The sequence below is a fragment of the Heptranchias perlo genome, chromosome 5 (assembly GCF_035084215.1).
Source record: "Heptranchias perlo isolate sHepPer1 chromosome 5, sHepPer1.hap1, whole genome shotgun sequence".
Lineage (NCBI taxonomy): Eukaryota > Metazoa > Chordata > Chondrichthyes > Hexanchiformes > Hexanchidae > Heptranchias > Heptranchias perlo.
This window is the reverse complement of record NC_090329.1, coordinates 85,406,469-85,420,885: the sequence shown is the minus strand read 5'-3', so window position 1 is coordinate 85,420,885 and position 14,417 is coordinate 85,406,469. Positions and strand designations below refer to the sequence as shown.

At 45.0% G+C, this 14,417-nt stretch overlaps 1 protein-coding gene across 1 annotated transcript in view; it reads right to left on the bottom strand.

The window, feature by feature from the left end:
• Nucleotides 1-665: 665 nt before the first annotated feature.
• LOC137322175 (serine/arginine repetitive matrix protein 2-like) overlaps nucleotides 666-14,417 on the bottom strand; it is a 28,784-nt gene continuing 15,032 nt past the window's right edge. The window contains exons 3-4 of the mRNA XM_067985290.1: nucleotides 1,039-2,613; nucleotides 666-988 (exon numbers count right to left, since the gene is read on the bottom strand). Coding sequence (XP_067841391.1) covers nucleotides 666-988; nucleotides 1,039-2,613 — 1,898 coding nt within the window. The remainder of the gene's footprint in view (nucleotides 989-1,038; nucleotides 2,614-14,417) is intronic.

Sequence of the window (14,417 nt, the reverse complement as noted above, 5' to 3'; positions counted from 1 at the left end):
GAGGGTTGCGATCGGTCGGGAGTGATATGGGGGGGTCAGGGCCAGGGGGCCGCGATCAGTAGTGAGGAAGATCGGGGGGGCATGGTACGGTGGCGATCGGGGTAGTGATTCCAGATGGAAATGTGCACACGTTTCCTGCCCACAATTTTGGGGGTTCAGTAGGCCGTGTAGCATCTGAAGAACGAGCACTACGCAGCCCAATTTAACTCCCATCGAGTCTGGAGCTAACAAAGGTATCAATGTATTTTTCAGTGGCAGATGGGCTGAGGTAAGATAAGAGCAAGGGAAAGCAATGTCAATGAGATGAGGCTGGATGGCCTTTGAGATAGAGAGAATTGGTGCCATGAGGCTTCCCTGTTTGGAAAGGGTCCCACTTTACCCACGCTTCGATTATTTTGGCCCCACTAGATCCCAGCAGATTTCACTGGCCTGCTGCATTAAGTCCCCCAGGGATCCATGTTCAAGCTGGATAGTTGGAATTGGCGCAGGCTTCTCTGGGGCGCTCTTCCTGGACCCCCTCGACCCCCCCCCCCACCCGGATGCCTTCCATCAGACCTCAGCAATGGAACAAAATGCAATTCACTTTTAAAGCATCTACGGAACTTAACCTACCAAGCACAAAAGGGAAAGTTCATTCGATTCTCACTTTGATTGGTCATTTCCAGTCAGCCCCTCTTCTCAGCAACTATGAAGGTGGCGTCGATGGTTTCCGACTGTGCTCCTGAGGGGACGGTCTCCGTCTGTGCTCCTGAGGGGATGGTCTCTGACTGTGCTCCTGAGTGGATGGTCTCCGACTGTGCTCTCAAGTGGACGGTCTCCGACTGTGCTCCCGAGTGGTCGGTCTCCGACTGTGCTCTCGAGTGGACGGTCTCCGACTGTGCTCCTGACTGGTCGGTCTCCGGCAATGCTCCTGAGTGGTCGGTCTCCGACTGTGCTCTCGAGTGGACGGTCTCCGACTGTGCTCTCGAGTGGACGGTCTCCGACTGTGCTCTCGAGTGGACGGTCTCCGACTGTGCTCTCGAGTGGACGGTCTCCGACTGTGCTCTCGAGTGGACGGTCTCCGACTGTGCTCTCGAGTGGACGGTCTCTGACTGTACTCCCCAGTGGACGGTCTCCGACTGTGCTCTCGAGTGGACGGTCTCCGACTGTGCTCTCGAGTGGTCGGTCTCTGACTGTGCTCCTGAGTGGACGGTCTCCGACTGTGCTCTCGAGTGGACGGTCTCTGACTGCTCTCGAGTGGACGGTCTCTGACTGTGCTCCTGAGTGGACGGTCTCCGACTGTGCTCTCGAGTGGACGGTCTCTGACTGCTCTCGAGTGGACGGTCTCTGACTGTGCTCCTGAGTGGACGGTCTCTGACTGCTCTCGAGTGGACGGTCTCTGACTGTACTCCTGAGTGGACGGTCTCCGACTGTGCTCTCGAGTGGACGGTCTCTGACTGCTCTCGAGTGGACGGTCTCTGACTGTGCTCCTGAGTGGACGGTCTCTGACTGCTCTCGAGTGGACGGTCTCTGACTGTACTCCTGAGTGGACGGTCTCTGACTGTGCTCTCGAGTGAACGGTCTCTGACTGCTCTCGAGTGGACGGTCTCCGACTGTGCTCTCGAGTGGTCGGTCTCCGACTGTACTCCTGAGTGGACGGTCTCTGACTGTACTCCTGAGTGGACGGTCTCTGACTGTGCTCTCGAGTGGACGGTCTCTGACTGCTCTCGAGTGGTCGGTCTCTGACTGTGCTCCTGAGTGGTCGGTCTCTGACTGTGCTCTCGAGTGAACGGTCTCTGACTGCTCTCGAGTGAACGGTCTCTGACTGTGCTCCTGAGTGGTCGGTCTCTGACTGTACTCCTGAGTGGACGGTCTCTGACTGTACTCCTGAGTGGACGGTCTCTGACTGTGCTCCCCAGTGGACGGTCTCTGACTGCTCTCGGGTGGACAGTCTCTGACTGCTCTCGGGTGGACAGTCTCTGACTGCTCTCGGGTGGACAGTCTCTGACTGCTCTCGGGTGGCCGGTCTCTGACTGTGCTCCTGAGTGGTCGGTCTCTGACTGTACTCCCCAGTGGTCGGTCTCTGACTGTGCTCTCGAGTGAATGGTCTCTGACTGCTCTCGAGTGAACGGTCTCTGACTGTGCTCCTGAGTGGTCGGTCTCTGACTGTACTCCTGAGTGGACGGTCTCTGACTGTACTCCTGAGTGGACGGTCTCTGACTGTGCTCCCCAGTGGACGGTCTCTGACTGTGCTCTCGAGTGGACAGTCTCTGACTGCTCTCGGGTGGACAGTCTCTGACTGCTCTCGGGTGGCCGGTCTCTGACTGTGCTCCTGAGTGGTCGGTCTCTGACTGTACTCCCCAGTGGTCGGTCTCTGACTGTGCTCTCGAGTGGATGGTCTCTGACTGTGCTCCTGAGTGGCCGGTCTCTGACTGTACTCCCCAGTGGTCGGTCTCTGACTGTGCTCTCGAGTGGCCGGTCTCTGACTGTACTCCCCAGTGGTCGGTCTCTGACTGTGCTCTCGAGTGGATGGTCTCTGACTGTGCTCTCGAGTGGACGGTCTCCGACTGTGCTCTCGAGTGGCCGGTCTCTGACTGTGCTCTCGAGTGGCCGGTCTCTGACTGTACTCCCGGCCTAGAATGAGTGAGGAGGAAAAACACAAAGAAACCTGAGTGGAGATGTTGATCACCGAACACCATTTAATTGCTCAGAATACTTGCAGTGACCAGATAGCAGAATTCCAAATGTTTTCTCTCAAAGGAAGGGTGTTTCTTGCAGGGTATCGAAAGAAAAGCTCAGACTGAGACTGGCAGGTCTCTGACCCTAGAAGAAAATGAGGAAAAGACACAACAAAAAGTGCAGGTACTGTTTTTTGCACTGATCACAGAAAAATTGCAAATGGCCAGAAAACTTGCACCTCCCAGACAGATGGCCTGGCAGGAAACTCACTGCCACTTCCCACTCAGGCTGCTAAATTAACATTGCAGTCAGGTTCTGATGATAGCATTTGGACCCGACATGTGTGTGTGAAAAAGGGCCGTGTCAGCTTTGGGTGGATGACCCTGCTGCCTGTTAAGGAGAGCAGATGCAAATCTAGTTCCTGGCAGCTCCAGGGCGGGTAAGTAACTTGGGTAATTTTAATTACCCACCCACCCGGTTTCAGCTGGGTAGTTAAGGTTAAGATCGCCCCAAAAAGAAGGGAAGATTAAAGCATTGAATATATATGAGATAGAACAAAAACAGAAATTGGTAGTAATGCACAGTAGGTCAATTGGTATCTTAAGAGAGAAATAATACTGTGGATGCTAACACCATAGAGAAGATCCACCAGTGAAGTGGAGAAACACTACCATAAGTCTCACATCCATACTCAAATTAAAAGTGAACGCACCATTGGCATGCTGAAGAGAAGAGTCAGGTGTCTAGATAGTTCTGGGGGTTCCCTCCAGTACGGTCCAAATGTTGTATTGTGAATTGTGATGCTCTGCTGTGTCCTCCACAATTTTGCTCTCAGAAAGGCCTGGGAATTGAGATTCTTGAGGAGAAGACTGAGTCAGAAGCTGATGCACCTGAAACAGTGGCGATCCAAAGAGACTTTGGAATCCATGTACGTAGATCATTAAAATGTCATGGACAGGTACAGAAAGTAAGCAAAAAGACTAATGGAATGCTGGCCTTCATATCTAGAGGACTAGAATACAAGGGGGTAGAAGTTATGCTACTGCTGTACAAAGCCCTGATTAGACCACACCTGAAGTACTATGTTCAGTTCTGGGCACCGCACCTTAGGAAGGATATATTGGCCTTGGAGAGAGAGCAGCGTAGATTTACTAAAATGATACCTGGACTCCATGGGTTAAATTACGAGGAGAGATTACACAAACTAGGGTTGTGCTGTTTGGAATTTAGAAGGTTAAGGGATGATTTGATCAAAGTTTTCAAAATATTAAGGAGAACTGATAGGGGAGATAGAAACTATATCTGCTAGTTGGGTAATCTAGGACTAGGGGATATAGCCTAAAAATTAGAGCCAGGATTTTTAGGAGTGAAGTTAGAAAACAGTTCTACATGCAAAGGGTGGTAGAAGTTTGGAACTCTTTTCAGCAAATGGAAGTTGATGCTAGCTCAATAATAATTTTAAATCTGAGATAGATAGACATCTGTTAACCAAAGATATTAAGGGACGTGGGGCTAAAGCAGGTATATGGAGTTAGGTCACAGATCAGCCATGATCCCATTGAAAGGCGAAATAGGCTTGAGGAGCTAAATGGCCTACTCCTGTTCCTATGTTCCCATGCTCCCAATAGAGGCATAGATCCAATTCGATTCACTCCACATGATAGCAAGAAACAACTGAGTGCACTGGATACAACAAAGACTATGCGCCTTGACAACATCCCAGCTGTAGTGCTGAAGACTTGTGTTCCAGAACTAGCCGCGCCTCTGGTCATGCTGTTCCATTACAGTTCCAACATTGGCATTTACCCAACAAAGTGGAAAATTGCCCAGGTATGTCCTGTCCACAAAAAGCAGGACAAATCCAATCTGGCCAATTACTGCCCCATCAGTCTGATCTCAATCATCAGTAAAGTGATGGAAGGTGTCGTCGACAGTGCTATCAAGCGGCACTTACTCACCAATAACCTGCTCACCGATGCTCAGTTTGGGTTCCGTTAAGACCACTCGGCTCCAGACCTCATTACAGCCTTGGTCCAAACATGGACAAAAGAGCTGAATTCCAGAGGTGAGGTGAGAGTGACTGCCCTTGACATCAAGGCAGCATTTGACTGAATGTGGCATCAAGGAGCCCTAGTAAAATTGAAGCCAATGGGAATCAGGGGGAAAATATTGCATTGGCTGGAGTCATACCTAGCACAAAGGAAGATGGTAGTGGTTGTTGGAGGCCATTCGTCTCAGTCCCAGGACATTGCTGCAGGAGTTCCTCAGGGCAGTGTCCTAGGCCCAACCATCTTCAGCTGCTTCATTAATGACCTTCCCTCCATCATAAGGTCAGAAATGGCGATGTTTGCTGAAGATTGCATAGTGTTCAGTTCCATTCGCAACCCCTCAGATAATGAAGCATTCCGTGCCTGCATGCAGCAAGACCTGGACAACATCCAGGCTTGGGCTGATAAGTGGCAAGTAATATTCGCGCAAGATAAGTGCCAGGCAATGACTATCTCCAACAAGAGAGTGTCTAACCACCTCCCCTTGACATTCAACGGCATTACCATCACGGAATCCCCCACCATCAACATCCTGGGGGTTACCATTGACCAGAAACTAAACTGGACCGGCCACATAAATACTATGGCTAGAACAGCTGGCCAGAGCCTGGGTATTGTGTGGCGAGTGACTCACCTCCTGACTTCCCAAAGCCTTTCCACCATCTACAAGGCACAAGTCAAGAGTGTGATGGAATACTCTCCACTTGCCTGAATGAGTGTAGCTCCAACAACACTCAAGAAGCTCGACACCATCCAGGACAAAGCAGCTCACTTGATTGTCACCCTATCCACCACCTTAAACATTCACTCCCCCCACCTCTGGTGCACCATGGCTGCAGTGTGTACCATCCACAGGATGCACTGCAGCATTTCACTAAGGCTTCTTCGACAGCACCTCCCAAACCCACGACCTCTACCCCCTAGAAGGACAAGGGCAGCAGGCGCATGGGAACACCACCCCCTGCACGGTCCTCCCCAAGTCACACACCACCCTGACTTGGAAATATATCGCCATTCCTTCATCGTCGCTGGGTCAAAATCCTGGAACTCCCTACCTAACAGCACTGTGGAAGTACCTTTACCACATGGACTGCAGCAGTTCAAGAAGGCGGCTCACCACCACCTTCTCAAGGGCAATTAAGAATGAGCAATAAATGCTGGCTTTGCCAGTGATGCCACATCCCAGGAATGAATAAAAGCAAGGAAGTTAGGCTATATCTTTATAAAATACTGCTTAGGCCTTAGCTGTTGTGTTGTGTTCAATTCTGGGCACCACACTTTAGGAAGGATGTCAAGGCCTTTGATAGAGTGAAGTAGAGATTTACTAGAATGCTACCAGGGATGAGGGACTTCAGTTATGTGGAGAGGCTGAAGAGCTGGGGTTGTTCTCTTCAGAGCAGAAAAGGTTAAGGGGAGATTTATAGAGGTGTTCAAAATCATGACCAGTTTTGATAGAGTAAATAAGGAAAATAATGCTTCCATTGGCAGAAGAGTCAGTAACATGCAGATTTAAGGTGATTGGCAAAAGAGCCAGAGGTGACATGAAGAAACATTTTTTTAACGCAGCGAGTTGTAATGATCTGGAATGCACTGCCTGAAAGGGTGGCGGAAGCAGATTGAACAGTATCTTTCAGAAGGGAATTAGATAAATATTTGAAGGGAAAAAATTTACAGGGCAATGGGGAAAGAGCAGGGGAATGGGAGTAATTGGATAGCTCTTTCAAAGAGCCGGCACAGGCACGATGGGTTGAATAGCCTCCTCCTGTGCCATACCTAATATGATACATAAGAACATAAGAAATTGGAGCAGGAGTAGGCCAATCGGCCCCTCGAGCCTGCTCCGCCATTCAATAAGATCATGGCTGATCTGATCCCAACCACAAATCTAAAGAACACAAGAAGTCGGAGCAGGACCCGGCCACATAGCCCCTGGGCCCTCTCCGCCACCCACGGGGCATTGACCGATCCGAACTCAGCTTCATGTCCAATTTCCTGCCCGCTCCCCATAACCCCTAATTCCCTTTACTTCTAGGAAACTGTCTATTTCTGTTTTAAATTTATCTAATGATGTAGCTTCCACAGCTTCCTGGGGCAGCAAATTCCACAGACCTACCACCCTCTGAGTGAAGAAGTTTCTCCTCATCTCAGTTTTGAAAGAGCAGCCCCTTATTCTAAGATTATGCCCCCTAGTTCTAGTTTCACCCATCTTTGGGAACATCCTTACTGCATCCACCCGATCAAGACCCTTCACAATCTTATATGTTTCAATAAGATCGCCTCTCATTCTTCTGAACTCCAATGAGTAGAGTCCCAATCTACTCAACCTCTCCTCATATGTCCGCCCCCTCATCCCCGGGATTAACCGAGTGAACCTTCTTTGTACTGCCTCGAGAGCAAGTATGTCTTTTCTTAAGTATGGAGACCAAAACTGTATGCAGTATTCCAGGTGCGGTCTCACCAATACCTTATATAACTGCAGCAATACCTCCTTGTTTTTATATTCTATCCCCCTAGCAATAAAAGCCAACATTCCGTTGGCTTTCTTGATCACCTGCTGCACCTGCATACCAACTTTTTGATTTTCTTGCACTAGGACCCCCAGATCCCTTTGTACTGCAGTACTTTCCAGTCTCTCGCCATTAAGTAAATAACTTGCTCTCTGATTTTTCCTGCCAAAGTGCATAACCTCACATTTTCCAATATTATATTGCATCTGCCAAATCTCCGCCCACTCACCCAGCCTGTCTATATCCCCTTGCAGGTTTTTTATGTCCTCCTCACTCTCTACTTTCCCTCCCATCTTTGTATCATCTGCAAATTTTGATATGTTGCACTCGGTCCCCTCCTCCAAATCGTTAATATAGATTGTAAAGAGTTGGGGACCCAGCACCGACCCCTGTGGAACACCACTGGTTACTGGTTGCCAGTCCGAAAATGAACCATTTATCCCAACTCTCTGCTTCCTGTTCGATAACCAATCCTCCACCCATGCCAGAATATTACCCCCAATCCCGTGATTTTTTATCTTAAGTAATAATCTTTTATGTGGCACCTTGTCGAATGCCTTCTGGAAGTCTAAATACACTACGTCCACTGGTTCCCCTTTATCCACCCTATACGTTATATCCTCGAAGAACTCAAGCAAATTTGTCAGACATGACTTCCCCTTCATAAAGCCATGCTGACTTTGTCCTATTAAATTATGCTTATCTAAATGTTCCGTTACTGTCTCCTTAATAATAGACTCCAAAATTTTACCCACCACAGATGTTAAGCTAACTGGCCTATAATTTCCAGCCTTCTGCCTACTACCCTTTTTAAATAACGGTGTTACATTAGCAGTTTTCCAATCTGCCGGGACCTCTCCTGAGTCCAGGGAATTTTGGAAAACTATCACCAAAGCATCCACAATCCCTACTGCCACTTCCCTCAAGACCCTAGGATGGAAGCCATCAGGTCCAGGGGATTTATCCGCCTTGAGTCCCATTATTTTACTGAGTACCATCTCCTGAGTGATTTTAATCGTATTTAGCTCCTCCCCCCCGAGAGTCCCCTGTTTGTCCAGTGTTGGGATATTCTTAGTGTCCTCTACTGTAAAGACTGAAACAAAATATTTGTTCAGCATTTTTGCCATCTCCATGTTTCCCACCATTAATTTCCCGGTCTCATCCTCTAAGGGACCTATGTTTGCCTTAGCCACCCTTTTTCTTTTTATATAACTATAGAAACTCTTGCTATCTGTTTTTATATTTTTTGCTAATTTCTTTTCATAATCTAACTTCCCTTTCTTAATCAATCCTTTAGTTACTTTTTGCTGTCTTTTGAAGAATTCCCAATCTTCTATCCTCCCACTAAGTTTGGCTACCTTATATGTCCTTGTTTTTAGTCGGATACTATCCTTGATTTCTTTACTTAGCCACGGATGGCTGTCATTTCTTTTACACCCTTTTTTCCTCAGTGGAATATATTTATTTTGAAAGTTGTAAAATAACTCCCTAAATGAACACCACTGCTCATGTACCGTCTTACCCTTTAATCTATTTTCCCAGTCCACTTTAATCAATTCCGCTCTCATACCATCATAGTCTCCTTTATTCAAGCTCAGTACGCTTGTTTGAGAATCAACCTTCTCACCCTCTAATTGGATATGGAATTCAACCATGTTGTGGTCGCTCGTTCCAAGGGGATCCTTAACTAGGACATTATTAATTAATCCTGACTCATTACACAGGACCAGGTCCAAGGTTGCCTGCCCCCTTGTAGGATCAGTTACATACTGCTCAAGAAATCCATCCCTGATGCACTCAATGAACTCGTCCTCAAGGCTGCTCTGCCCAATTTGATTTGTCCAGTTAATATGATAATTAAAATCCCCCATAATTATGGCTGTTCCCTTATTACATGCCCCGACTATCTCCTGATTAATACTTCTTCCAGCAGAGTTGCAACTATTAGGAGGCCTATATACTACGCCCACTAATGTTTTTTTTCCCTTATTATTCCTTATCTCCACCCAAACTGTTTCATTATCTTGATGCTTTGTCCCAATATCATTTCTCTGTATTACAGTGATTCCTTCCTTTATTAACATAGCCACCCCACCTCCCCTTCCTTCCTGCCTGTCCTTCCTGATTGTTAAATACCCTGGCATATTTAATTCCCAGTCGTTGTCACCCTGCAGCCATGTTTCTGTAATGGCCACAAGATCTATACAAATTTTCCGATACTATGATGATACTATCGGAAAATTTGTATAACTTATCTTATGGATTTCCCATAGAGAAAATAATTCTTCAAAGGGCCTAAATACATTGCCGAACTCTCCAGTGATAGATCACAGTTCCATGTGAGGATGCCTAGGCAGTTCATATAGTGCACATGCAAGTCGCCACTGCATTAATAGGGCTAATATTGCACTATAGCCTGGAAAGTTTAAAACACCTTACTGCCATCAACCTTACCTTTGTTAACTTTGTGAGGAGAGTCCTGAGGCTAGGGAGTTGCCACTCACCACCTGTGCCACATTCTTTCACGTGGACTTAGCTGCTGTTTTGGCAGGTCTCTTGCCATCCACTTCCACTATTCCATCCTTTCTGTGCCTAATTTCACTTAACAGCAAATTCACATTATTCTCTGGGAACTCTGAGCTTCTGTTAGAGTCATGTCTTCAGATTACTACGCCCTGGTTCTGTTTTAAGAGCAGTCCAGCTTTAAACCCAGCACTGGTGCACTTAAAAGTGCTTCTTCCAAACCGCACCCACCCCTTGAAATTTTCTGGGCCTCCCAGTGCAAATGACCAATTGCTGGTGGGACATGTGCTCTTGTCCAATCCAACAATATTCTAACCAGCTGATCCTGTGACAAGTTCCGACAAGGTCAGCGTCAGGTCCCGTCTCACTGCATTTCTAGTGGCAGATCGCAGGACTCAGAATTTAGGGGCCTAAGAGTTTGCCTACAATTAACATTAGATTAACTGGTTTCAAAAGGCCTTCGATAAGGTACTGCATTGTAGACTCATGACTAAGGTCAGAGCATGTGGAGTCAGGGGACAGTAGCAGAATGGATAGCAAGTTGGCTACAAAACAGAAAGCAGAGAGTAAAAATTAAGAGTAGTTAATCAGCCTGGCAAAAGGTTCCACATGGATCAGTGCTGGAACCACTGTTCTTCATAATTTATGTTAACAATTTGGATTTGTGAATTGGAAGTACAATTTCAAAACTTGTGGACAGCACCAAATTGAGGGGTGTAGTTAATACAAAGGAAGAATGTGTCAAAATGCAAGAAGACATTAATAAACTTGCAGAATGGGCGTGTAATTGGGAAGTGAATTTCAATATTGATAAGTGTGAGGTGGTGCATTTTGATAGGAAAAATAAGGAGGCTACATACTGCTTGGATAATAGGAGGTTAACTGGCAAAGAGGAGTAAAAGGATCTCTGGGTACAGATACATAAGTCACTGAAAGTAGCGTTGCAGGTTAATAAGGCCATAAAAAAGGCAAATCAAGCACTGGGGTTCATTTCTAGAGGGATAGAATTGAAAAGTAGAGAAGTTATGTTAAACTTGTATAGAACCTTGGTTAGACCACACATAGAGTACTGTGACCAGTTCTGGTCTCTATATTATAGAAGGTTATAGAGGCATTGGAGAAGGTGCAAAAAAGATTCACAAAGATGATACCAGAACTGAGAGGCTATATTTATCAGGAAAGGATGAACAGGCTGGGGCTCTTTTCTCTAGAAAAGAGAAGGCTGAGGAATAGAGGTCTTTAAGATAATGAAAGGGTTTGATAGGGTAGACGTAAAGAAAATGGTTCCACTTGTGGGGTAGTTCAAAACCAAAGGCCATCAATATAAAATAGTCACTAATAAATCCAATAGGGAATTCAGGAGAAACTTCTTTACCCAAAGAGTGGTAAGAATATGAGAATGTGGAACATGTGACCACAAGGAGTTGTTGAGGCAAGTAACATCGATGCATTGAGGGGGAAGCTTAATAAGCACATGAGGAATAAAGGAATAGAAAGGTATGCTGATAAGGTTAGATGAAGCGGGGAGGGAGGAGGCTCAGTCTTCTCTTTTCAAGAGAAAAGAGCCCCAGCCTGCTCAATCTTTCCTGATAGGTATAACCTCTTATTGTCCAAGCAGTATGTGGTCCCTTTTTTCTTCCTACCAAAATGTAATAGCTCACACGTATCAATATTGAAATTCATTGACGAATACGTGCCCATTCTGCAAGTTTATTATGTCTTCCTATATTTTGTCGCAGTCCTTCTCGGTATTAAATACACCCCCAATTTGGTGTCATCCACAAATTTTGAAATTGTACTTCCAATTCCCGAATCCAAGTCATTTACGTAAATGGTGAACAACAAGTGCTGATCCTTGTGGAATACCACTTCTCACCTTTTGCCAGTCTTAATAACTACCTTGAACCTTTGGTCTCTGTTTTCTGTTTTGTAGCCAGCTTGTTATCCATTCTGCTACTTGTTTCCCGACTCCAAGTGCTATGACCTTAGTCATGAGTCTGATATGTGGTATCGAAGGCCTTGTGAAAATCCAAATATATTACATCTACCGCGCTACCATTGTCTCCCCTTTCTGTTACTTCTTCAAAAAATTCAATAAGGTTGATCAAGCATGACCTTCCCCTTTGAAATCTATGCTTACTATTCTTTATTATGTTTTCAGATTCTAGATGTTTCTCTATTACATCTTTGAGTAAAGGTTCTATTATCTTTCCTACCACCGATATTAAGCTAATTGGTCTAGAGTTCCCTGGACTGGTTTTAGCACTGTTTTTAAATATAGGAATCACATTTCCTGTCCGCCAGTCCTCTGGCACCATTCTCTTTTCTAATGAATTTTTATACATATGTAATAGTGCCTCTACTATCTCTTCCCTAACTTCTTTTAATATGTTGTGGAGATGCCGGTGATGGACTGGGGTTGACAATTGTAAACAATTTTACAACACCAAGTTATAGTCCAGCAATTTTATTTTAAATTCACAAGCTTTCGGAGATTTTCTCCTTCCTCAGAAATTGAAACTAAAGAAAAAGGCATACACCAGGTACAAAGACAACAAAGGTGAGGATGACAAAAGGGAATACGAAAAGGTTAGGAAAAAGTGACAAAAACAATTAGGAAGGCAAAGAGAAACTACAAAATTAAAATATCAAGGAATATCAAAAGAAATAGTGAAGTACTCTACAGACACATAAAAAACAAAAGAAAAATCAGGATAGGGATAGGGATAGGGATAAGGAGAAAATCTCCGAAAGCTTGTGAATTTAAAATAAAATTGCTGGACTATAACTTGGTGTTGTAAAATTGTTTACAATTCTTTTAATATGTGCGGAAGCAATCCACCCGGACCAGGGGTTTTATCCTCTCTAAGTTTGATTAGTTTATCAAGTATCTCCCCTCTTTCTATCTTAAATATCTTTAGCTCTTTTTTGATCTTTTCTTCTAATGTCATGCTCACCATGTTAGTCTCACAGGTAAATACTGAGGCAAAATAATGAGTTAATATTTCTGCCATTTTGCTATCATTACCTGTGAGTTTACCATGTTTATTGTATATATCCCTTAGTGGCCCTATCCCTATCCTGATTTTTCTTTTGTTTTTTATGTGTCTGTAGAGTACTTCACTATTTCTTTTGATATTCCTAGATATTTTAATTTTGTAGTTTCTCTTTGCCTTCCTAATTGTTTTTGTCACTTTTTCCTAACCTTTTCGTATTCCCTTTTGTCATCCTCACCTTTGTTGTCTTTGTACCTGGTGTATGCCTTTTTCTTTAGTTTCAATTTTGACCTTATTTCTTTATTCATCCATGGTGTATTATTACTGGCTTGTTTGTTCTTGCTTTTTAGTGAGATATATTTCTCTGGGACCTTATTGATCACCATCATTTTAAATGTTTCCCACTGCTGTTCTATTTCTTTGTTTAGCAGTAAATCTTTCCAGTTTATTTTTCCTAGTTCCATTCTCACTCCCTTAAAGTCAACTTTTTTCCAATTTATTACTTTGGTCTTTGTCTTACTTATATCCTTCTCAATCTTTATCTTAAACCTTATTATGTTGTGATCACTATTGCCTAGATATTCCCCTATGCTTATATCTCATATTTGTTCTGGTTCATTTCCCATTAGTAGATCCTGCAGTTCTTCCTCTCTAGTTGTTTTTTTTTACATACTGGGTAAGAAAGGAGTCTGGCACCCATTGTAAAAACTCCATTCTCTGTACCCCTTTACCTACCTCTTCTTACTAGTTTATTTGGGGGCAGTTAAAATCTCCCATGATTATTATTCTATGCCCGAGGAAGATGTTGCCAGGATTGAAGAATTTTGGCTATGAGGAAAGATTGGATTGGCTGGGGTCGTTTTCTTTGGAACAGAGGAGGCTGAGGGGAGATTTAATTGAGGTGTATAAAATTATGAGGGACCTAGATATAGTGGATAGGAAGGACCTATTTCCCTTAGCAGAGAGGTCGATAACCAGGGGGCATAGATTTAAAGTGATTGGTAGAAGGTTAAGAGGGGAGTTGAGGAGAATTTTTTCACCCCGAGGGTGGTAGGGGTCCGGAACTCACAGCCTGAAAGGGTGGTAAAGGCAGAAACCCTCATCACATTTAAAGGGTACTTGGATGTGCAGTTGAGGTGCCGTAACCTACAGGGCTATGGACCAAGAGCTGGAAAGTGGGATTAGGCTGGATAGCTCTTTCTCAGCCTCCTTCTGTGCCATAAATTTCTATGATTCTATGATTCTGTGATTAGCGTGATCGATCACTTCTTATCTATTATTTCAGCTACAACACTGTCATCTACCCGACAATGTGGAAAAATGCCCAGGTATGTCCTGTCCACAAAAAGCAGGACAAATCCAATCCAGCCAATTACCGCCCCATCAGTCTACTCTCAATCATCAGCAAAGTGATGGAAGGTGTCGTCGACAGTACTATCAAGCGGCACTTACTCACCAATAACCTGCTCACCGATGCTCAGTTTGGGTTCCGCCAGAACCACTCGGCTCCAGACCTCATTACAGCCTTGGTCCAAACATGGACAAAAGAGCTGAATTCCAGAGGTGAGGTGAGAGTGACTACCCTTGACATCAAGGCAGCATTTGACTGAGTGTGACACTAAGGAGCCCGAGTAAAATTGAAGTCAATGGGAATCAGGGGGAAAACTCTCCAGTGGCTGGAGTCA